General features: G+C 30.4%; 1 protein-coding gene across 2 annotated transcripts; it reads left to right on the forward strand.

Moving 5' to 3' along the window:
* Positions 1-7,733: 7,733 nt before the first annotated feature.
* Positions 7,734-24,546, forward strand: LOC107448099 (vascular endothelial growth factor A-A). Of its 2 annotated transcripts, none has more exons than XM_043046510.2 (3): positions 7,734-8,468; positions 19,785-20,053; positions 23,952-24,546. In XM_043046510.2, the coding sequence occupies exons 2-3, from the start codon at positions 19,800-19,802 to the stop codon at positions 24,154-24,156; spliced, it is 459 nt and encodes a 152-aa protein (XP_042902444.1). In that variant the 5' UTR covers positions 7,734-8,468; positions 19,785-19,799; the 3' UTR covers positions 24,157-24,546. The 2 variants fall into 2 exon arrangements, with proteins under 2 accessions (XP_042902444.1, XP_015918685.2); XM_016063199.3 differs by lacking the exon at positions 7,734-8,468 and adding an exon at positions 13,045-13,216.
* Positions 24,547-25,366: the final 820 nt, after the last annotated feature.

The raw sequence follows: 25,366 nt of genomic DNA on the forward strand, positions 1-25,366 counted from the left end.
TTAGCTAATGTTTTGATTTTTTCACCATGTACAATCTAAATAGCTAATATACTTTTTTAAAAGCCAATAAGAACATTGATAGAATTCTTCTACATAAGTACAATACTATGTCTTTGATGATAAAATACTATGTCTTTGATGATAATATACTATGTCTTTGTGCTAGAACATTGTGTTCATTGGCGAGCGTGCGCAGCGAGCTATGGTTCACGGGGTGAACCACATAGGATTGCGTAGCAATTCTCGGGGGTTGGCGAGCGTTAGCGAGTAAACAAATTTTCACTTCAAATTCACCAGAATTACTTAATAACATTAATATCTTTTGACGGCAGATTTGTGCTAAGAAATTATCTAATTTACTTCTTTTATTGAAAACAAAATTATCCGTTGCAAAATATCGCCTGGCAGAATAAGCTGTAATAAACCGTTGCAACTTTTCTAACCGGAACTAGAGTAGGTATAGAGATCGAGATTGTTATTGTTTACATTTATATTGAAAACACCATCCATCTGGGCAGAGGGCTGGTTTTATGTCTTGACCCTTTTCCCTTCTCTCACCTCCTCTGCTCAGTTGTATAAGAATGCACTACGATATTTTTCCCATTCTTAATATCTTTCGTATTTAACTCGAAATTTTTTTTTTTAATTTCCATGACGCTTTCTTTTAGAATTAGGTTCCATATACACTGCTCAAAACAATTGAAGGATATTAAGAATGTAGATTGTTCTTGCAGCTGGAGAATTGTTTGAATGATCGATACATTACCGACAAACGTAGATGAGATAAAAATGATATTTGTTTGGCAGAAGAAAAAAAATGCGTTTTATTGAGCATTTGAGCACAAAGGAAAAAGGTACAATTTGTGCATATGAGGAAAACAAATAAAAAAAGGCATTTCCTTAAAAGAAAATCGTTTTTAGTAACGGGTATGGTTTCCCCTGACGACCAGCAGCGTTGAACACTTGTAAGGAATCGAGTCAATGAGGTTATTAGTGAGGAGCTGGGGTATTCTGCTCCACTCTTCCAGAAGAGCTCGTTCCATTTCCTGGAGAGTTTGTGGGGGTGCAGGCATCCAGCAAATTCGTCTGCCTAGAATTTCCCAAACATGCTCAATTGGGTTAATATCCGGAGAACACGCTGGTTAATCCATTCGTATGATTCTTTCTTCCAAAAGGAAATTATTCATCAAGTTAGCAGTTTGTAAACTGCAATTGTTATCCATTAAAGTGAAGTCATCTCCAATTGCTGAAATGTAAGGGACTAATATAGGTCTCAGGATCTCATCCCTACATCGGCGAAAGGTCAGAGCTCCATTTCGAATGATATGGAGATCTGTGCGCATATCAATGGAGATGCCAGCATAGGCCATCACTCCCCCACCTCCAAAATCTTACAATTTCGTGCACGAAAGTAAGATTGTTTCTAGTACTACGCTCACTCCGGATGAAAATACGCCTTTCATCAGGATGAACGGGAAAACGGGATTCGTCAGAGAAAAGGATATTGCACCATTCATTTCTCCTCCAGTTCACGTGCTCTGTTGCTGAACGCAAAACCACCAATGTTTAGTTCCCAAGCATGCGTGGTACTCATTTATCGACCCACTGAAGCAAGGGTGCCGGCAGCGGGGTGCACTTGCACCCCCTGGCTTTATTTAAACAATTAAAGAGTATAAAAAATTTTTATTAAAAATATTTTTATTCAAAAGCGAATAGTTAAGCAATTATTGATTCATAACAATTAAAAATTGTTTAATCAAACAAGAATTGTAATCGTCTTGTTAGCTGTCCAAATCTTTTTATAACATTTTCAATGAATTCTGAGTCATCTTTGATTCTTTTCTTATGCACACTGAGCAAGCGCAAACTACTTAATCTGTCGTGAGACATTGTAGTANTGTCCTCAGTCCCCTGATCTCAATATCATTGAGCCTTTGTGGGGTTTTTTGGAGAAAAAAGTCCGTGCTCGGTTTCCTCCTCCACGCACACTCTCTGAACTCGAGACAGACCTGCAAGAGGAATGGCTGCAAATTCCAATGAACTTTGTTCAAAACCTTTATTGTCAATCTCACGTCGAATGCAAGCTGTCATTCAGGCCAAAGTGGCCCAACTACTTATTAATAAAAATTTTCATTTTTTCACAGGTGTTCCTATTATTTTGTCCTATACCTGAATCTTGAAAAAAATGTAATAAACGTAATAACAGAATATTTTTTTAAAAAAAATGGGGGGGGGGTTAGTTTGTTAGACGGTTGCACCCCCTTTTATATTATTCTGCCGGCGCCTTGCACTGAAGGGATGAAAGGCTGAGTCAACCGTGCCCGGCCCGACTATCGAACCCAGGACCTGTGGTACGGGAGCGTGAAGAGCTACCACTCAGCCTCTGGGCGTCACATTTATTGATAACATTTATTTATTTTTTGTTACACTGTTCTTTATATCATGGAATCGCTCTAAACATCGATTTATAAAATTTTCTCAGTAAGTACATTGATAACATTTTTCAAATTAATACATAATTAATTCATAAAAGAGATTAAAAAATTTAGAGAGGCGGTCAGTTTTCCTGTAATTTATTCCAATTTATTCCTGTAAAAGTTTAATTAAATATTTATCCTTAACAGCTTGCATTCTTTTATAGAGCTATTAGAATAATCTTAGCGTGTTAATAAACTTATATTTGAGTATACAGTATATAAAAAAAAATTTTTTTTTTTGGCATCCCCTTCAAAATTACTTTATTTGAATGGTGCTTTATATCAATGTTACAGCAATCACAAACATTCATATTTAAAAGTTTTTGCAATGATATTAAATCTATTTGTATCGATTTGTTACATATTAGGTAACTTCAGGACATCAGCTTTAAAAAATATTAAATAAACAGCAATTAGTTTATAAAGAAATTTTGAAAAACGGCCTTATTCAAAGATTTGGAGGGAGAAAATATAAATTCATAATTTACAGCTAGCTGACCGTAGCATGATTTTAAACTTACAACGTGAGTGTGTTTTCAGAACATGGTCAGGCATGTTCTTTTACAGTTTTTACTTAATTTCTATTGATATTTTTCCAAGAACGAAACACTCGACCTTTTCAAATTAGTTGAAAATGAATCACCTAAAATGAATCGAGCTATGAATCATATCCATCATCTCTGTATATCTTTATATATATATTTCGTCTGTTCGTGTGTATGTCACTGAACTCCTCCTAAACGGCTGGACTGATTTAAATGAAATTTTCTGTGTACCTTCAGAAGGATTCGAGAATGGTTTAGATTCACAATAGAACATTCTGCCACAAACCGTTCCAGCGGTATCAGCGAAAATCGAAATGGAATTTTCTGATTGGNTATATATATATACTATCTCCGTCGAAAGAAAAGTCTTCCCTTATTGTTTTGAAAAGTTTTATGTCACATGCATCTTGAAATTTGATGGTCAAGGCTTTCTCAATTGTCTAATCAATACAAATACTAGATCAGACCTCATTAGAACATTTGACCCCTCCACCCCAAAAAAAATCTTTACCCTGTGGACGTGTGACTGCACCTATCCTGTTTGCAATGTCAACCTATGTTTCAGGCACAAATGTGAAAAGTTTGCATAAAAGAATGTTCAGCTTCCTGAAAAACAATGGTTGAGTTTTTACACAGTTGCAAGATAAAGGAATCAGTTTCTCGTTCTCTCTTCTAAGAATTGTATAATCATTGTATAATAAAAGCATTGTACTGACCACTTTCTGATAAGCCCATGTTCTGTAAAGTTGCACAATTTTCACTGCATTTTACTGAAATTGCTATAGTTCACTTTTTACAACTTCATTCGAAATTACGTCTTGAATATTTATAAATGTTTTTTTTTTTTTTATCATCACAGTTTCTTTTTCTTCTTCTTCTTATCTATGCACTGACTCTAAATTGAATTTAGTCAAGTCAAAGTGAAATAAATTATTTTGCAGTCCTAGAGTGCACATGGACGCTCATAACTTTGTATGCATATTATAGAGGATAGAGACGGTGAATTATTATTACTTTTGAAAGAAAGATTTTGTATAGCATGTGGAAATTTAATTGATATTCTCTGCTCACTCATTGCGTTTATAAAGGTGTAATTGGCAATTATATAAGCGTATAAAAATATATTTTTCTCGATTTATATTGAGCTTATTTCATACCATTCATTTATTATTAATAGGAAATATTTGTCTTACTTAATAGGTGACTAAAGCATGCGTTCTTCAAAATAGCATTACAGTAACATCATCCCAAAGAAACTAAGAAGGTACGAAACTTCATAAATACTATTATACTGCTTTGTACTGGTCTCAAATTTTAATTGTAGATATTTTTATTTAGTAAAAAGACAGCAATTTGCATATTTTTGGAAACACCAATAATTTCGGAGAAATTTACAGCAAACGGAAAAAAGGGCAGAAATTTAGTGCTTTTTCTTCTTCTTTTTTTCTTCTTTTAAATATTTTTTTTTTAAAGATAGCGACTCACGCGGTGTTAACGAAGTATTGGAAAACGTAAATTTTTAATCACTGAACATACCAATACAACATATCCAAAAATTAGAACTGCACTAATTTATGTAACCATTCTAGATTTTTAGGGACAATTTGACTAGAGCATGTAGTAATCGGGCTATTCAAATCCTTACAAAATCTCTATGAACTGGGTATTACGCAAATAAGCAATTTGAGAAGTTTTTGTTTTCTAAATAACACCTATTTTTTAAAGTATCTCGGTTTCCATCAAAATTAACAATTTAATTAAAGCAAATTTTTAATTATATATTTGAGTTGGCTAAGTTCAGATTATTAGAAATGCGCTTATTGGTGTCGAAATGACTCAAAATCACTGTTATTCAGACAAAAATTTGTATTGATACAAATAGCACTATTCCAAAAGTCTGTTAATTGTTTTTGAAATAGTAGCAAAATTTATATCATAAAATAAATTTTTCGTTTGAAAAAAAATCCTAAAATCTTTTTTATTCACACAATAATTTGGAAACTTATTTTGTAAAGATAAATCTGATATGTACGCGAAGACAATTATTTAAATCAAAATGGTTGCAAAATTAGGAAATTTTCCAGTTTTGATGATTAGTTTACTTATAGTTGAATATTTTTGGTAGCACGTTGGATACTTCGGGAAGATAAGATCATATTATTTCGAAATATCCAGACCAATGTGTATTCAATTCATTAATTTGACGAACATTTTGTTCTCTATTTTTTCATATAGCGGAAGTACTATTACCGCTTGAAGCACTATGGCTGTTTATCAAACATATTATGTTTTATACCGTTTTATTTCGAATACCATAAAGCGGCAGAAGTGCAACAACTGGCAATGATTAAAAAGACTTAGCAGCAGTACCGTCTTAATACATGGGCACATCCGGGTAGTGCCCGGAGGCTTCAAGCACTCTGAGGACCCTTGTGAATCTTACATTCATAAATTGCATTAAAGAAAATGAGAATAAGCAACATTGCATTGTATATTTTTAAAATAAATATGTTCTCGTATAAAAAGCGTAAATTTTTTTCCAACAAATAGTGATTGGTTATCATGTAAACACCAATAATTTGAATAGTTTATCACCAAGAAAACTTAAAATGTCAACCAGAATCTATTTTTTCTACCTTTAAATGAAGTTTTTAGGTACTCAAACTCTTTAAGTCATAATGTCTCTATGATTGACCACCACCAACTCTAGTTGTTTAGTATACGTAATTAATTAAATAAAATAATAATTGAAAGAGTTTAGAAAATTACACAGCACTAAGGGACAGCAACTTTTAAACTGGTTACGTCTGACGTGCATTGAAAGAAGTTTTAATAACTGACTTTAATAGTTTGCCGAAATAATTCATACCCTTTGAATTTTTTTATTTGTTAAACCCTTATGTTTTTTCTTAAATTTAATTATTTTATTTAGCTTCTTGGTTTAAAAAATTTATTGGATTATTGGAGGATTGAAATTGGTTAGCATCTCAATTTTTTTAAAAATTAAGCATAGTTTTAAAATGTTTTATTTCATGCGCATTGAGTTTTTGAGGAAATAAAAATGTGTTTAAGTTTGTTAAAATTATTGCATAAATTAAAAATGCTTTATTTCATGTATGTAAAGTTTTTTAGTTCGATCTTAGACAAGTATGACATGTTATAGGGGCCAAAACAGAAGTCCGGGAGGTCCTGCTTACTATTAAGCTATGAAGAACATCTCATTACAAAATTTATTTTCAGACATACAATAATTATTCCGAAGGCAGATGGTTGCGTAATTGCTACTGCAATAATAACAACTGCATCCACACAAAATTCCTATCTCACGTAAAATAATTTTTTTAATTATCTCTGAATGAAAACGTTTAGTTAATTCATCTCACAGCAATTTATAATGTTAGAATTTAGTTCGAAATTTTTTTTCACTGGATTTTCAAATTTCAATATCGCTTATATTATAATTCTTTCTTAATGGCTGTTTACACTTTGGATACCGCCTCAGAAAATTTAAAATTAGTTATTATTTGTTATAGTTAGTTGAGATTTATTTATTTTATTCTTATTTATCGTCCACCTTTTCATTATTTACTTAAGATATATTTGGACTATGGAGTTTTCTAGGCTTTTCTAAATTAAGTGTTGAGTTAAAAACGAATGATACATTGTTTGGTCTTTCTTTTTTCTTTTTTTTTAATCCATCCTTGAACAGCAGATCTAATTTTGGGTTAACGACAACTAATGTTCAACTCAGTAACCTTGTAATTTTAAACTAATCCAGAAGACAAGGAAACTTCTGGATCAGTACTCCCAGTGGTATTGATTTGTTATGGGAACATGGAGGACTTTTCGACTCGCCATATTTAACGTGCATCAGTCACTATTTTACAACTAGGGAAGTCTTCTGTGGCCGGGAATCGCACCCATGAACTGTTGGACATGGGCCCAGTGCCATACCAATCAGGCTATCCCGGCCTTACAATTTGTCAGAATTTGATTCTTAATTCGATAAAAAAGGTTTTCCCGTAATGCGCCGGGTTTTCGATTTGTTCCTACGCCCCGGAAGAGGGCTGTTGAGAATGACAAAATCTGGAATGAAAAGGAATCACAGATCCTTCGTATTCACTACTTAGACTTTTTAAAAATAAATGGTAGTATGTGGTAAAAATAATGAATTATTAAACAGATTTGACTTCATAAAATATTTGCTCTTGTTTTATTTATATATTTAAAAAGAATATTTAACTTAAAACGTTAAATTTTTACCGTTTTTATGAACTTTTCCATCATATCTATCATTATTTGAAATGTTCACGAAAAACACATAAGTACAGCTGTAAATAAATCGTGATAATTAAAATAACGGAGACATAAATTAATAATAAAAATAATGATCTAAAAAAAGGGATCTAAAAATACAATGTTCATATTGCTATTATTTTGTGTTTTCCAAAAATGAGCAACATTGCAATGACGTTTATTTCAACAAAATGAGAAGAATAAAACAGTTTTATTGTTTTTAAATTATTGAATTTCTGTATTATATTCACAAATTCCCATTGTATCTGATGAATTATTAACCAGTAGTTTATGTAATCTCTTTTTATTTCTTAAATTCAGAGATGAATTTATAATTAGAATGCAGAAGGAGTATAAAAAAAAAAAAAAAACTGAAGATAAAGTTTACTTCATGAACCGGCTTTGTTCTAAATTCATCCTTATTTCTCGTTATTTCATTTACTTACGCACGTCCTACATATTTTCACGTCCTACATATGGAAACGTCACAAAATAACAGAACACTATAATACGACTTAGTTTTTTCTTTATTATATTACAAACGCTCTTAATGAAATCGATTGCAACTTGTGATGAAAGATTATCTTTTTTGGTCATTAAACAGAAGATCCTAGTTTTTATAGGAGGGGTCATGATGAAAATTGCACCTGTGCTGTATCTGGAATTTCCTCTTATAAAAAAACTAAGAAACTAACTAAATAAATAAAATAAGAAAGCTGTGAAAAAAAAGTCCGACTGGTTTCAGTGTGAGGCCCGCGAACGAAAGAAAATAATTTAAGTTTCGCGACTCGGTTTGCGCGCGTTTGTTCCTTAAATTATTTTATGACTTTAAGAACGCAAAACGTAACTTTATTGCAGACGATAATTTAAAGATTTTTTTTTCATTAAAACAAAAAAATATTTTATTCTAGGGATATAAATTTTTAGTTGTTTATTTAGTTTTTAATTAAATCGTTCTTCGAAAAATTTAAAGAAAGTTCGAGATGAATTTGTATACAATGTTTTGATAAGTTTTTCTTTAAAAAAAACAGACAAATAAAAAACAATGATGTGCTTAGAATGAATTGGATAATTATTAGTATTTGTTCGAAAAGATTTCAAAAAATTTGCAAGTGGGTTTGAAGAAAGAGAGTGTGCTATATTTCTAAAGGTAAGTTGCATTTGTTCAAATTCATTTCAAATCCTTAATAAATTGTAGTTTAAAAAAATTAAGTTAATTTTTTAATTATAAAAATCGTTTTGATTTAAGATATTTAATACATATACTATATATATTTTGCCTTTTTCAAGCAATAGCATATAGGGTCAGGTGGGCTAGAGTGATTGTTATATAAACATCTATCTTAAAAAAACATCTTATTTCTCCTTTTAAGTTGAGATAACTTATTTAATAATTTTAGAGAGATTTACTGGGATTAGAGAAAGCATTTTTATTTCAGTTTTATAAACAGATAAAAAAATTTATGATTACTTTCTGTTTATGATCAACTTTTGAAGAATGTTAGTTTAAGCTGTTGAAGAACTTTCTTTTAATATTATTAAAAAATGTCAAAAACAATAAATTTTAGTTAAAACTGGTAGAGGAATATCAAAACAACAGATCTACATAAAAATTTAAGAATAAAATGCAAAATTTTATATGATCTGAATTTTTTTTTTTCTGAGCTGGGTTTATGGTTAGGCTTAGCTACGTGTTGTATGATAGGGATATATTTTTTTTTATGTATTAGTTTTTGTAATACTTCTGTATTAGGTTTAGTAAATATCTAATGCTCTATATTTCACAATGAAATATCTAAAAAAATAATTTACCTGTTTAATTATAGCCCTACATAGTAATTTTAATGTTGAAAACCAAATTTCTTTCAAATTTTATTTTTTGAGGAGAAGAATGAGAGGGGGTATAAAACAATACAGCAGACATAGTTTACAATTAAGAAAATAATCAAAACAGCATGATGGTACAATTTAATGAGCGTAAGAGCAACTTAATGAGCATAACTTATTGAGTCTATTCATTCGGCTGGATAACCATTAAAGTTTATACGTTGTATAAGATAATTTTGAATGGTGACCAAGCTAGTATTATTTAATTTTTGAATGGAATATAAAACATTTTGTTTTCATCCTTTTTCTAGATTAGAAATGTTTAAATTTAAAGAATTTTTTCACCAATAAAATTTATGAACTTCGAAAAAAAATTTTTATGAATTTTTAAAACAAAGAACCTTAAAAATTTCCCATTTTTATAATTAATAAGCTGTTTTCGGAAACAAAAGTTAAAGTTTTAAAATTGCTAATTTTGTAATGTTGAAATTAGGAAAAATCTGTTATGCAATTTTTTAATGCCTTTATAGTATGGGCGTCAATGAGCGTCCTCGCACTAATTAGTTAGCATTTACAAAACGTCCCACGAACCATTAAAATCAGATCATTTTTTATCATCATCATTAGATCCTTCCGATCATCAGAAAAGTAAGTCAAGGAGTTATTGATATTGTTTTGTTAACTTGTTCTGTAGATATTATGATCCGAGTGGTAATTGTTTTTTATTTATTGTTAGCGTGTTGATTCGTTTTACTTTAAGTATATATTTTTGCCTTCGAAGTTTGCATCATAACTGTTAAAAGAAATTAGAATTGCTCTGTATACGAGGCGCATCCAGAAAGAAAGTTTCCCTAATTTATGTATATAAAAAAAAGAACTCACATTTTCAGGAACATATTTATTGGCAACAAGTACAGCAATGTTTCCAGCTATTTTTAAACATAGCCACCACCAGAATTGAGACACTTGTCGCATCGTGGGATCAACTTTTGTATCCCTCTGTCGTAGAACTCTGCCGCCTGTGAATGGAACCAGCGTGTGACAGACGTCTACCGTTACTGTGAAACACTGCGGAAAATGTAACGTGCCATACAAAACGAGAGTCGTGGAATGCTTACTGTAGGTGTTGCGCTCCTCCATGCAATGCTNAAAATAATTTACTTTTTTAATTATAGCCCTACATAGTAATTTTAATGTTGAAAACCAAATTTCTTTCAAATTTTATTTTTTGAGGAGAAGAATGAGAGGGGGTATAAAACAATACAGCAGACATAGTTTACAGTTAAGAAAATAATCAAAACAGCATGATGGTACAATTTAATGAGCGTAAGAGCAACTTAATGAGCATAACTTATTGAGTCTATTCATTCGGCTGGATAACCATTAAAGTTTATACGTTGTATAAGATAATTTTGAATGGTGACCAAGCTAGTATTATTTAATTTTTGAATGGAATATAAAACATTTTGTTTTCATCCTTTTTCTAGATTAGAAATGTTTAAATTTAAAGAATTTTTTCACCAATAAAATTTATAAACTTCGAAAAAAAAATTATGAATTTTTAAAACAAAGAACCTTAAAAATGTTCCATTTTTTAATTAATTATTCTGTTTTCGGAAACAAAAGTTAAAGTTTTAAAATTGATAATTTTGTAATGTTGAAATTAGGAAAAATCTGTTATGCAATTACACTTTTTTACGCCTTTATAGTATAGGCGTCAATGAGCGGCGTCCTCGCACTAATTAGTTAGCATTTACAAAACGTCCCACGAACCATTATAATCAGATCATTTTATATCATCATCATTAGATCCTTCCGATCATCAGAAAAGTAAGTCAAGAAGTTGATATTGTTTTGTTAACTTGTTCTGTAGATGTTATGATGCCAGTGGTAATTGTTTTTTATTTATTGGTTAGAGTGTTGATTCGTTTTACTTTAAGTATATATTTTTGCCTTCGAAGCTTGCATCATAACTGCTAAAGGAAATTAGAATTGCTCTGTATACGAGGCGCATCCAGAAAGTAAGTTTCCCTAATTTATATATATAAAAAAAGAACTCACATTTTCAGGAGCATATCTATTGGCAACAAGTACAGCAATGTTCCAGCTATTTTTTAACATAGCCACCACCAGAAATGAGCCACTTGTCGCATCGTGGGATCAACTTTTGTATCCCTCTGTCGTAGAACTCTGCCGCCTGTGAATGGAACCAGCGTGTGACAGACGTCTACCGTTACTGTAAAACACTGCGGAAAATGTGACTGCCATGCAAAACAAGAGTCGTGGAATGCTTACTGCATGTGTCGCGCTCATCCATGACAATTTTCGTCCACATACGGCACGACGCATAACAGCTGTTTCGACGGAATTTGGCTGGGAGTTGTTTGATCATCCATCCTACAGCCCTGATATTGCTCTCAGCGATTTTCACGTTTTCTTGCACCTCTAGAAATTCCTGTCTTCCGGTGAACGTTTTGGCAACGACGAAGAGCTGAAGACGTCTGTCACACGCGGGTTCCATTCACAGTCGGCAGAGTTCTATAACAGAGGCATAGAAAAGTTTATGCCACGATACGACAAGTGTCTCAATTCTGGTGGTGGCTATGTTGAAAAATAGCTGAAACATTGCTGTACTTGTTGACGATAAATATATTCCTGAAAGTGTGAGTTCTTTTTTTTTATATATAAATTAGGGAAACTTACTTTCTGGATGCGCCTCGTACACCCCATATTTTACAGTTAGGGATTTATTCTTTAAATTAAACATGTCTTACGTACGCTATTTATATAAATTTTGAGTTGCAGAGAATTTCGTTTATATGTAGAAATACATTAACTATATATAACAACACATTAAAATGTGTTGAAATATGTTATATAAAACAAAACAGACCTTACAATTGCAATCTTAACTATTAACTTTATCAGCCGACATAAAATGTACGTTTTTACATATTTTTCTTCATTTAGTAAAAAATTTTAATTCCATTCAGAAAGAGAAAATTCGTTGAGATTATATCCAAGTCTAATAAAATTTTTTTTATAAAACTATAAATAGTGGTAGTAACATGATATCATTATAGTTGCAAGAACAGCATTTGCGCTTACTATAACATAGCTAACTGACTAAATTTAAATATGTCTAACCCTGGGAAGCTTATTGAATCTAATTCGACTAGGATATGATATAATACAACTAAAGAGCCGTGGTGCTCTAAGGGATTGAGTGTTCGCCTTCCAATTAGGCTACCCGGGTTCGAATCCTAGCGGTGGTTGGTTGATACGAATTCCGCACCCGGCTCACACCGACCTTAGTGCTGACGTAAAATATCCTCAATGGTAGACGGATCATGGGTTAGAGTTCCCTTGCCATTACGCTATCCATGGGAGGTTTTAGTGGTTTTCCTTTCCATGTAACGCAAATGCGGGTTAGTTCCATCAAAAAGTCCTCCACGAAGACAAAATAGTAGTAGAAGTAAAAATAGTAGTCGTAAGCCCAAAATCGGGTCAGCTGTTCAACTACAGTTGAAATAAAATAGTACAATTAAAGTTGTAAATAACAAAAGTAAATACTCGCTTAACTTAAATGTAAACGTATAACTTTTTTTCTAACGAGAGCATTTTTCATATGAGAAATCTGGGAGTTAATGAGTTAAACAGACAACAGGAAAAATAAAAATTAAAACTCCTTCAACATTGAACTTTTGAAACGGAGGATGTTTTAGAACAACTGGTGAAATTTCTGAAATTATTTCACAATATTTTTGTTGTTTTTTTCAAGAAATGTAGATAAAAGTATTTGTATAAAAAATGTCACACAAATACTTGACCTTGAATCAAATCTCGTCACATCAATTTTTTTTTTACAATGCTGTCTGTCTTTCCTGCCAGCCCCATTTCTACTCATTCTTTTCCGTAATAAGGGGAAACTACGCTCTTTTATGATGATGTGTTTGTAACGATGTACCTGAAGAAAAAAAAATTTGTTTTTCGTTTGGCGGCAAAACATATTAACTTTCCTCTATGTCTTAACTCTTATATTAATTTCGCAAACTTACTTAACTGCTTGTGGTAAGAATTTTGACATAGTTTATTTTTGTTTAAGATCTTTTTTCGAAGTATATTTTAATTAATGTAATTAATTTTTGCAATGTTATTTCGCAAAAAAAAAAACTTAATGATATATTTTAGTTTAGAGAAACTATATCTATGCAGAGAGGCGCACTTTGCTCCGCTTTGTAAAAAAATACTTTTGTTTGTGATTAGAATGACAATATTTTAAATATTTTTAAGTCACAACAGCTTATCTAAAAATTAGCATACTTAAAACTTACAATGAGTATGAATATGTTTGAAATGAGTGAAAATAAAAAAAAGGACTGTTAATATAGTCATAACTTTTTTTGCTACTACATATTTTTTTTTCTGTATTACTCGTCGTCATTTGTTAGTATATGAGCAGTTTCGAATAAATAATTAAATTTAAAATTTAATAATTACGGATTGCTGTTGTAAAGGCTTAACATTTTATAAAGATGTAAGAAGTACCTTTATGAAAAGATAGGGCATTTATGCATATAAACAAATTTACTATTTGTTTCCCTCTTGAGTTTATCAAGCACATTTAGATCAAAATGCAGATATTTATAATCAATTATATTTTATGCACGAATGATTCCTAGAAATTAAATAATTGGTTGACAAATTGGTTGACTTAAAAAAAAAAAAGACTAAGGAAGCCGCTTTTTGAAAAAATATTATCTAGTGGTTACAAAATTTAAGTTATTATTCATATTTGTCATTTAAAGTAATTTTTTCATCACTATCTATCAAAAATTTGAAGTACTATATCTATACCTGCTAACAATTAGTCCTTACGAGTATGATTTCAACCAGTGGTAGTAAAGTAGAATTTAAATTACAATTTTAGGCCGAAGCATATGATCTATTTCTAAGATGTTAAAATAGTTGTGATAAAAAAGATTATAAATTAAGTTTATAAATGTAAGGAATATATAGAAAGCATGCGTTTTATTACTACTTGAAATATAGAAGTAAAATTTTAAGCCAAATGCGTAAAAGTTGGCAGGTATGCATTTGAAATGCATTTTTATTACAATTATCTCGTAGTGACTCTTTTAAAAAGTAGGCTTAATTATTCTTCTACAAATTTTTCTGTTGAATTCTCTACCAATTTATCGAAACTTTTGCAGAAAGTGGAGCAGTTGGCAACCCTGTCTATGTTTTAACATTTTATTATACTTAATAATAACAAACAGGGTAACTTTTGTCTTTTGGATAACTTTAGTCCATCAAATGTTTGTAACGAATTGATATTGCCCTTTTTTAGACAGTTTTTCTTCTATTACTCTGAACTATTGCAGGATTTTTACTGGTGAATGTATTAATTATTTCATGTAAATAGTTGCGGGATTTCTTTCTTTCGTTTTTTTTTCTCTTCAAGGTTCCACTAGAACATTTAAAAATCTGTGACATTTCTTAAAACAAATTTTCGTTACAAAATAATCCATAATAGTAGTCACAGCTAGGTGTATAAAATAATTGAGGTTTCTCTCATTTTTCTTACCACGATTGCATTTTTCTAATATTTTTGAGAATCCCCGTACTGTTAGTTAACAAGCTACTTTTTCATTCTATATAATTTCTAGTAACTTTCTATTTATGAATATAACGCAGATTATAGTGACATTAGCTATTTATTAAACATAAATATAGGCACTAAAATTTGTACATTTAAATTTATTAAATTAAATTTAAAAATATGTAAAAGATAACGATTTACTAGATATTAGATTTAAACGGATCTGCATTACGCTTAATACTTTCGCGTAATGGAATCTTTTAAGTTAACTTTATCAGCTCGAGAAATGATAATATTGGCTGTTACAGGAGACGATTTCAAATAAGAGCTTGCCCGATGCCAAAATTCATAAACATAAAAAACCAAAACTTGCGAAGTGTAAAACACTGTATACTTAGATAAAGTAGCCGTATGACGCCATCTTGGTGACTGCAATTTTTTGTGACAGCAATTTTCAATGCACAAATACTGAGTTTCTATTCTTAAACGCCACTTTTTAATGAGTAATATTTTCACATTCTTAAATATTTACTAAGTTTTCTTTTAATTATTTTTCTTTTTTCTGAAATTATACAATTTGTTTTTTATTCCATTCAGGGAAAAGGATACCTAATCTATATGTTAAAACTTTTTCATTTCGTCTTTCATAATATGCTAAAACATTTTTTCTAAACTCTGATATCTTTTGCAGTCGTTTTTTTAAAAATATAGTTAGGTATAATTAAAATAATATCAGCTTATTTAGATACTTTAAAATTAAGGTATGTGATTAAATAGTTAGTAATTACTAAATGGCAGCTTTGTCGCATTTGAAAATAAAATAGATGAGTTTTGATTTGCTCAAAAATCAATAAACTTCTTATTCAAATTCTGAATATAAAATATAACAAATTTATTTTGCTTGCACTGTCATAAAATTTTANTATATGAAATCAAAGCATTCTTGGTTTTGCGAAGCAAACCAAGCAAGAATTGCGAAGCAATTCTCCGGGGGTTGGCGAGCGTCAGGGAGCAGGGGGCGGAGCCCTCTAGTATTTAAAATAATTAAAAGTAAAGAAACTTCTATTTCAAATAGGAATTAGATAATTTTTTTGAAGCGCAGAAATTTTAAATTTATTCATTGGAGAATTATTTAATATGTAATGCTAGCTTACTTTCAATTCTGGCAACAAAATAGTCAAATATTTAAATGCTATTAAAATCTATTTATAAAGCTTTCTAACGAAAGATTATTAACAATATTTAAAAACAATATTTGCAATCCATTTTAATTTTTTTTAAGGTGGATAAATTTAATGCTATTGAATTTGTCACACTTCTAATTAAAAAAAAGCGCGACATATTTACTTTACATAGTTAATGAATAATATCACGTGAAATTTGCAACAAACGAATAAATAAATTTATTTAAAACTTTCTGTGACACAATCTGATGTTTTCGTTCAAATTCCATTTATCTCTACCAATTCTATGCAGTCATATCTTATGTCGTTTTTTATGGCGATCTCCAACACGTAAACGATATAATTTAAAGCCTAAATTTGACATATTTGAACACCCAAATGCGCAACAACCCGTAATTATAAATTTAAAAATATGAAACAAAAAAATTAAAAAGAAAAGCGAAAGAAAACTAGCAGTTCGGGCGCAAAGATACTTCCTCGTTTATACAAGTCAACAAAATGGCGACAGTCAATCGCAATCTAAAGTAGCACAGAGGTAACGAGAAAAATGCTACTTTATCTAAGTAATCCAGGGCTTTGGCGAAGAGAAGAATCAAATAAAATATATTAATGAAATTTACAGATATACTTCTTAATTTTTTCACGTAATAATTTTTGACATTTTTGTATACTTAATATCTGAACCAGACATATTATTGAATATTTGTATAGTTTAAAAGTAGTAAGAAAGCAGACGAAAACTTAATCGGGAGCCCGAGGACTTCTATCAGATAATGAACACATATCAGGCTCAGGTTGAGCCCCTCTTATTTTTACAGTCTACTAATATAAGTCTTCTTTCGAATATACAATAATTTATGAAGATTTAGTACTTATTTTAATGCTTATTTATTTATACACTACTTTACATTTTCAGTTTTATTAATTTCTTTCACTATTTCATATAAATATTTCGAGAGATCAATTTATAAGTTTTCTAGCTTTCCCCGCTTCATAGGGAAATTTTTCGAAAATATTTAAAGTGAAAGTAAATTTCATAGTTTAAAAATTTTATTTTTTTAGTCAAGAAATTTAATTTTATATAATTTTGAGTACCACGTGAAACGAAAGTCCCTAAAAGAACTGACGATTTGTAAAATTAATTCTAGAAAAATTAAAATAGAAATTTACGATTTGCTACAGTCGGTTACAGAAACTACGCAGTTTGTAAATTTATTACTACTGTGACTAATTAACTAATTTATTACTAATGTGGCTAATTATTACAATTGTGACTAATAACAATGTACTGTAAGTAATTTTAATCATTATTTAAAATCAGTTACAAAGTTGATAAACTGATAGTGTTGCTGACGAGGGAAAAAATAATAAAACAATGATTTCCTGTGCATATCAGACCATTCTAACTGAAGGTACGCTAATTTTATCATCAAATCGTACCATGTTGTTATTACAAATGGTGACTATTTCAAAATCTTTGTTAGTTTTCACAAAGAGTAATTAATTATTGCTTCCACTTTTGAAAAAACTTATGGTTTTCTCAATTAGCGGTGTCATCTGGTGACGAACTTTTTTCTGATTTCATTAACTCAAGAAGATTTTTTTAAAATTTTTTTTGGGGGGTTTTTTAAGCAAGTTACCATACATTCCTATTACCTACCGTTTTTCTCCAATTGAATCCGCAATTCGTTGGTCATTTTTGGAACACCTTGAAAGTAATCTAATAATTATGCAGTTATTATTTTTAAGTGTTGAAAAAATTATGCTTGTCCCGAGCCCACGCTAAGGATTTCAAATTATTAGCCAGTAAATCAGCCAAATATCAAAAGTATTCGCCGATTTTCGAAAACCTTCGCCAAATGCAAATCTTAAAAAATTTTTATGATTATTGTTTTTTCCCATAAAAAACAATTTAACGTAGTTTGTTTCAGGCTTATATTATTTGGACCCAATTCTAATTGGTTATGAGGCGCATCTACCGAAAATTAATGTAATCGAATAAAAAATACTGATTTGTTTAGAAAAATTCATTTTGACTTAATTTTGAGGATCGAGTTAAATATATATTTTTCTTGCCAGAGGAAAAAATCAGTTGCCTTCGCCAAAACACAATTTTATTCGCCAAATTTACGATTTTATCTCATCTGGTGAGGTGGCGAATGCTTAGAGCGGGCCTTGCTTGCCTTAACTTTTATTTCACTGCCATTTCCGAGAGAATATGTGCTTGCGAGATGGCAACTGTGCATAAATGATATGAGATTATCTTACTTGTATTTCAGANGTAATAATTTTTGACATTTTTGTATACTTAATATCTGAACCAGACATATTATTGAATATTTGTATAGTTTAAAAGTAGTAAGTACATGAAAACTTCATCCTGAGCCCGAGGACTTCTATCAGATAATGAACCCATATCGGACCCAGGCTGCTCCTCTTAATTTTACAGTCTACTAATATAAGTTTTCCTTCGAATAAAATTTTTTATGAAAATTTACTACTAATTTTAATGTTTCTTTATTTAGACACTACTTTACAGTTTCATTTTTATTTTTTTTTAAATTTCTTTCATTATTTCTTATGAATATTTTGGGAGATCAGTTTATAAGTTTCTAAAGTTTCCCGTTTCATAGGGAAATTTTTCGAAAATATTTAAAGTAAATTTCATAGTTTAAAAAATTTATTATTTTAGTCAAGAAATATAATTTTATATAATTTTTGAGTACCACGTGAAACGAAAGTCCCTAAAAGAACTGACGATTCGTAAAATCAATTCTAGAAAAATGAAAACAGAAATTTAGGATTTGCTGTATTGCAGCGACTAATTAACTAATTTATTACTACTGTGGCTAATTATTACAACTGTGACTAATAATAATGCACTGTAACTAATTTTAATCATTATTTAAAATTAGTTACAAAGTTGACAAACTCATAGTGTTGCTGACGAGGAAAAAAATAATAAAACAACGATTTCCAGTGCATATCTGAAAGTACGCTAGTTTTATCATCAAATCGTACCATGTTGTTGTTACAAATGGTGGCTGTTTCAAAATCTTTGTTAGTTTTCACAAAGAGTAATTAATTATTGCTTCCACTTTTGAAAAAACTTATGGCTTTCTCTGCTAACGGTGTCATCTGGTGACGAACTTTTTTCTGATTTCATTAACTGAAGAAGATTTTTTTTTTTTTTTAGGTTTTTTAAGCAAGTTACCATACATTCCTATTACCTACCGTTTTTCTGCAATTGAATCCGCAATTCGTTGGTCATTTTTGGAACACTTTGCGAGTAATCTAATAATTATGCAGTTATTATTTTTAAGTGATGAAAAAATTATGCTTGTCAAGAGCCCGCGCTAAGGATTTCAAATTATTAGCCAGTAAATTAACCAAATATCAAAAGTATTCGCCGATTTTCGAAAACATTCGCCAAATGAAAATCTTAAAAATTTTTTATGATTAATGTTTTTTCCCATAGAAAACAATTTAACGTCGTTTGTTTCAAGCTTATATTATTTGGACCCAATTCTAATTGGTTATGCGGCTCATCTACCGAAAATTAATGTAATCGAATAAAAAATACTGATTTGTATAGAAAAATTCATTTTGACGTAATTTTGAGGATCGAGTTAAATATATGTTTTTCTTTCCAGAGGAAAAAATCAGTTGCCTTCGCCCAAACACAATTTTATTCGCAAAATTTACGATTTTATCGCATTTAGTGAGGTGGCGAATGCTTAGAGCGGGCCTTGCTTGTCTTAATTTTTATTTCACTGCCATTTCCGGTAGAATATGAGCTTGCGAGATGGTAACTGTGCATAAATGATATGAGATTATCTTACTTACATTTCAGATCTTTCCCATCATCATGCTACTGGATAGAAGATTCATAATTCTTCTGTTGCTCATACTGCTGGATGTGGCATATACTAAAAATATTCATCACAAGTCAAAACATCATCATGATAATGAAGTACTGGATACTGATGAACGCTTGGCTTTGGAACACAGTCAGAGAGTAGCCGAAGCTGGAGCTTGTGATGAACCTAAACTCCATGTTATACACGTCAGTGATCATTATCCCGGAAGATACTTTTTGCCTCATTGTACAGTACTGCATAGGTGAGTTCTGAATAACGGTTTTCTTCTCCTCTAGAAATGAGTAAGAGCTTATTTTTTTAGGGACTTATTTTCGAATCCACACTGTCTAAAATTACGGTGTCTAAAATTACCGAGAGTAGTCAATCCATCCGGTTCACCATAAAGTTTATGATTAAGAACATTTACGGTTTTGAAACCGTTTGCAAATGGTAAGGTTAGAAAACCGTGAATACAGTAACCATTTACAACTAGCATAGTTTCTGAACCGTAAAAGTGAGTTTTAAACGGACATAAGAGTCATGTGGTTGCGGCGCCATTTATGCGTGAATGACAATTTCGCATTCTAATAATCCACGGCCACCGATTGAAGAGTGCAACACACTGGAAACTCTTAATGTATTGAAGGAATGAAAGAAATATTGTTGCATCAACACTGGGTTTCGAACACCTATTCAGCAGGTCACGAGATTGACTGGTTAACCCTCTCAGCTGCAGTATGTATCCAGTTGCACGGAACAAAATGGCTTTATAAGGTGGGTCTAGTTGGCGTGGATGGAATTCTGGTTGTTTAACCGTATTTTTAAAAAAAACTACCTATAAACAGTTTTTTTCACAGTTAACCATTTACAACTAGCATAGTTCCTAAACCATAAAATGATATTTAAACAATAATAATATATAATAATATAAATGATTCTAAAACATAAAATGATATTTATCATCTTTTTTTTATGGTTATTTGATAGTTTTGTTTGAATAAGGTAAAATAACAATTAAATAAATTGCGATTTAACCTTTTTCGCCGAGAAATTTCTCACACTGCTGAGATTTAATCATCATTTTTTACACAAAATGAGTTTTCAATTTTTATTCTTAATAACTGAACCAAACGGATATTTTCCTATTTGAAAAGTAGTAAGAGATTATATAAATCCCGAAGACTTCTCTTAGAATACTTGTTTTTTACTCGGCACCCTTTTTTATACATAGTAGAATAGAATAAGTAATCTTTTTTCGTTTTTTTCATTTTTTTTTTCAAACATGAATCTATTTGTTGTTTAGTCTTTATGATAAGCATTCTAAAATATAATGATTTATAGTGGAAACTAACAAATTGTGCTGGTTTATAGTTGACTACCTTGTTACATCTTGAAAAAAAATTCCTTATTCCTTAATTAAAATAGGTCATCTTTTTATATCGGATTTACATAAAAGTGTGTTTCAACAAAGCTCTTTTAAAATCCATCAAAACACGCTGGTTTTGATCATGTTGAATTGCCATGAAGTTGTTTCAATTCTGATGTCCACATTTTGAGGACACCATAAGGAGATTTCTAATTTAACTTCTCAGATCACATGGCCCATTGACATACAATTTGAAAACCCTCCGGCGCTCAACATGATCAACCAGATGAGAGAAACAAGTATGATACTGATTCTGGCATACTGATTCATTGGTATAAGCTGCCGAGTTCCGCACCATTTAAAGTAGTACCACAAATTGAGCTGAGACGCAATCTGCAGAAGCATTGATCAAACCTGCGAGCAGACAGAACTACCGAGCACATAGTGGCAATCCTGATCGACTGCAATCGGTGTGGCCAAAACCAAACATCATAAATCATTCGATGCCTTATGTTGGCCCATCAAGGAAAAAAACAGCTGAAATTTTGTTTAGGGTTTATTTATGACGTTTTAGTTAAGGAAGAAACGACGACATTTCGGCAAACTAGGGCCCAAAAGTGATACATTTTTAAATTTTGTAATAATTTTAAATTTTACATACATTTTTAAATTTTGTTTCTTATAGGCACAATTTTTTTTGAAAATCCTTGCAAATATTTTTTTTTAGCGGCATAGAAAAGAGTTTTTGAAAAAAATAATTTCCATAAACAGACAAAATTTTTTTAAAAAATTTTACCAATTTTTTATTTTATTATTATTATTATTTTACGTTATTAAAAAGTTAGTGATGCATCTTTCCCCGACTTAACCATAAATCTGAAAAAGAAAGAAAGTTTCTTTATTCTTCAAAAAGAAAGGAAACAAAAATATGAATTTAATCTTTTTTGTAGAACAAACTATTTAATACTCCTTCAAAACTTTAATACAATTTTCAGCTTTTAGATACCATGGCTTGCTAAAAAATATGTGAATAAGAACAATTATTTTTAATAAAAGACTTGAATTCAGTATAATCTATGTTTGGCAAATGGATTAAAATGTATTCATAAGGAAATCCATCGAAAATGGAAACGTAAGAACGAAATTTGACATATATTCCATAAGAAGGAGTGAAACGTCAATAAGAAAGCGATTTTTCTTATCAGTTAATGCTCGGATTATACATAAAAATATAAACAAAATAAAACGAGTACAGACACGTTTTTCATTTGCTTTGGAATTTTATAGCAATAAAAGTGACCGGATAACACCTGTTTTTCCTACAGCGAAACAAGCTGGACTTTTTTTTTTCCTTTACAGGAAAGGAAGAAAAAAACTGAGTGTGATTTAATAAAAACGTGTGGAGTTTAATGGAGATCATTTAACAGCTATCATTTATTTTTTTGTATTATCCTTGAGGTTCCCCATTTTTCATTTAGGCTGATTGATCATTTAGGCTACGGAACCCTAAATGATCAATCTTTTTTTCGGGGGAACCCACAGTCATAGTAATCTGGTCAATGTTGTCTTAATGTGCTTTATCAATCGAGTACATAACGACAATTTCGAGCGTATTTACCAACCAAAAGCTACGTTATTCAGGAAATATATACATAATAAAAGGAATATCATTTTCTTACATTTTATCATTAATAATATTAGATTAGGTTTTATGTTCGACAGTGTAATTCGCAAGCAATTATCTGCAGCTGAATCTAGTCTAAATTTATTTTAAATAATTTCGAAAAGGCAACTGTAATATTAAGTAAATTATGGATTATTGATTAGATCTAAATATGATTAGCTCAAAAATGGTAATAAAAAAAAAAGAAAACGTTCTATAAAAAAAGGCCTAACTCTCGGAACCTTTTTTACTCTATCGCGGAACCACAAGGGTTTCGCGTAACACCATTTAGGAACCACGGCATTTACCTAGAGCAGCCAATTTTTAAGTTCGAAAGCTATTTTCCTAATGGTAGTAAAATTCCGATTTAATGAACGTTTTTAAGAAGATTTATACATGTACATCTAACAGTGTTTTCATTTAGTCTCATAATAGTATGACTAGAAAGTCTTCAATATATAAATTTAAATTATTTAAGGGAAATAGTAGTTGAAAACATTTTAATTTATTAAAGCAAAATTTATTACAAATCAAGTACAAATTAGGACTGTTAATTTTTATTTAAATTTCAACGGCCTGGAGTGGCATCTAAACTGATTCTGAGTTTGTCTTTGGAAAAGAACTGTAATAAATCACACTCCCCTTGCCGTCGGGCTAACCATGGGATGTTTTCCTGATTTTCTTCTTCATGAAAATAACCATCAGCAAACTGCTTAAAAGTTAGTAGTTATGCCTAAATATCTAAAATAATGAAATGTCCATTACGAACAATTTTTGATAATTATTATTTACTGCATTCACTAATTATTTACTGCTGTATACAAATCACGAAATTTTTGTCATTTGGCTACTGGTATGTGACAGTGAAAAGACGAATTTCCGTCGAGCAGGTAGGTGCTAAATTTTGTATGTATTATCCTCACAAGTTGATTTTTCTAAGATGCTTTATCACGTGGACTTATTTTTGTTAAACTACAATTGTATTTATGATCCACACTTGTCGGTTTTTCTGTAATATTTTTTCATGCGGCCGTATATATGTTGAATTAATTTTGTATTTATGATCCACACTTGTCGGTTTCTCTATAAAGACCCAATAATTTTTGTAATTTAGAACTTTTTTATTTTCAGATGTGGCAAGCATGCTGGATGTTGTGGTACAGATCGTTTACGATGCGTTGCCAAAACAAAAGAAAAGGTGACGCTCCATTTCTACAGTGTTCGTATCGGTGAACATGGTGCTCCAACAGAACGTCAAATCGAAAAATTAACATTCTACAATCACACTAAGTGTGCATGTGCTCCTGCGCACCATGCCATGAAACATGATCTATGATAAGCAACCTGATTATAAGTTAACATTTATTTAATAGCAGGAGGTAATATTTACTATGAACATGCTAAGCTGGACTTAAATGCAATAATGTGAAAATGCAGCGGCGCGATTTTTATTGACTACAAAAACTGGACATTGTATTTTTGCATCCATTTTGCAATTTTATCATGTTTACAAGATATTTTTATTCGATAGTTTTATATTTGGAGAATAAAATTGTAAAAAGAGACAATACTTTTGATTTGATTACGGTTTTTTCCATGTTTATATTATTCAGTTTATATATTTCCATGTTTATATTATTCATATTATGCATCTAAGCATAATTATTGTTAAAAGGCAACATCATTGTGATGGCTTAAAATAAAAACAATTATGTTAGTAAGCTTACTGATAGCACAATAAGCATACAAATTTATTTTTTCATTATTCTAAACGTTAAATTGTTGTTATTGATTTTATTTAGTAGAATGAGTTTCGTGAAAAAGCAATAAATGCTTCGAGTCTTTGGTTACGTTAAAAACATTTGCTTGCATCAAGCTTACAGCACGCTTTATAAGTTTTATAAATTTTATCCGATTCACTTAAGAATTTAATAGAATAACGTTCTCAAAAAAATCATTTAATTGTTGAACCATAATATCCACAACTTGAATCATATTAATTTTTCAATTTGGTGAAACATTAATAAGGTGTTGAGTTGACCAACATTTTGTTCAAGTTGAATAATATTATTGCGTAATCGTGATTACCAAGTTTTAATAATCACAAAATTTGTTTTTACTTGGCGTCTTATAAAAATTACAGCATATTCATACTTATTAATGTTTAACGAGCCCTAATATTTTTAGCAATTTAATATAATTTTAGGAGCTTGTAATTGTTTTTTTTTTATTTCCAATAAAAAAGTGACGAAATGGAAAAAAATAAAGAAAAATAACTTGAAAACCTTGTTTTATCATTTAATCTATCCAAATTTATATATGCAAGAAGAAATCTTGTTTACAACAGAAGCTATTACTACATTACTGAAAAATGTTGTCATAATTTTAATGACTAGCACTCGCAAAAATATTGAATGAACCTGGAACCATAATATCTTATAAATTTTCTACAACTTTAATTACTTGTTGAATTGAATCAAGGCTCGGTAAAAGGCGGGATAATATGGTTTGATCTTGCTCTATATTACCGAAATGAGAAAAATATA

The sequence above is a fragment of the Parasteatoda tepidariorum genome, chromosome 8 (assembly GCF_043381705.1).
Source record: "Parasteatoda tepidariorum isolate YZ-2023 chromosome 8, CAS_Ptep_4.0, whole genome shotgun sequence".
Classification (NCBI taxonomy): Eukaryota; Metazoa; Arthropoda; class Arachnida; order Araneae; family Theridiidae; genus Parasteatoda; species Parasteatoda tepidariorum.

Bases quoted from the DNA above. Each gene is read 5' to 3' on its own strand.
- LOC107448099 (XM_043046510.2), top strand. From the start codon at position 19,800: ATGCTACTGGATAGAAGATTCATAATTCTTCTGTTGCTCATACTGCTG. The intron at 20,054-23,951 runs GTGAGTTCTGAA...TTTTATTTTCAG, and splicing joins CATTGTACAGTACTGCATAG to ATGTGGCAAGCATGCTGGAT.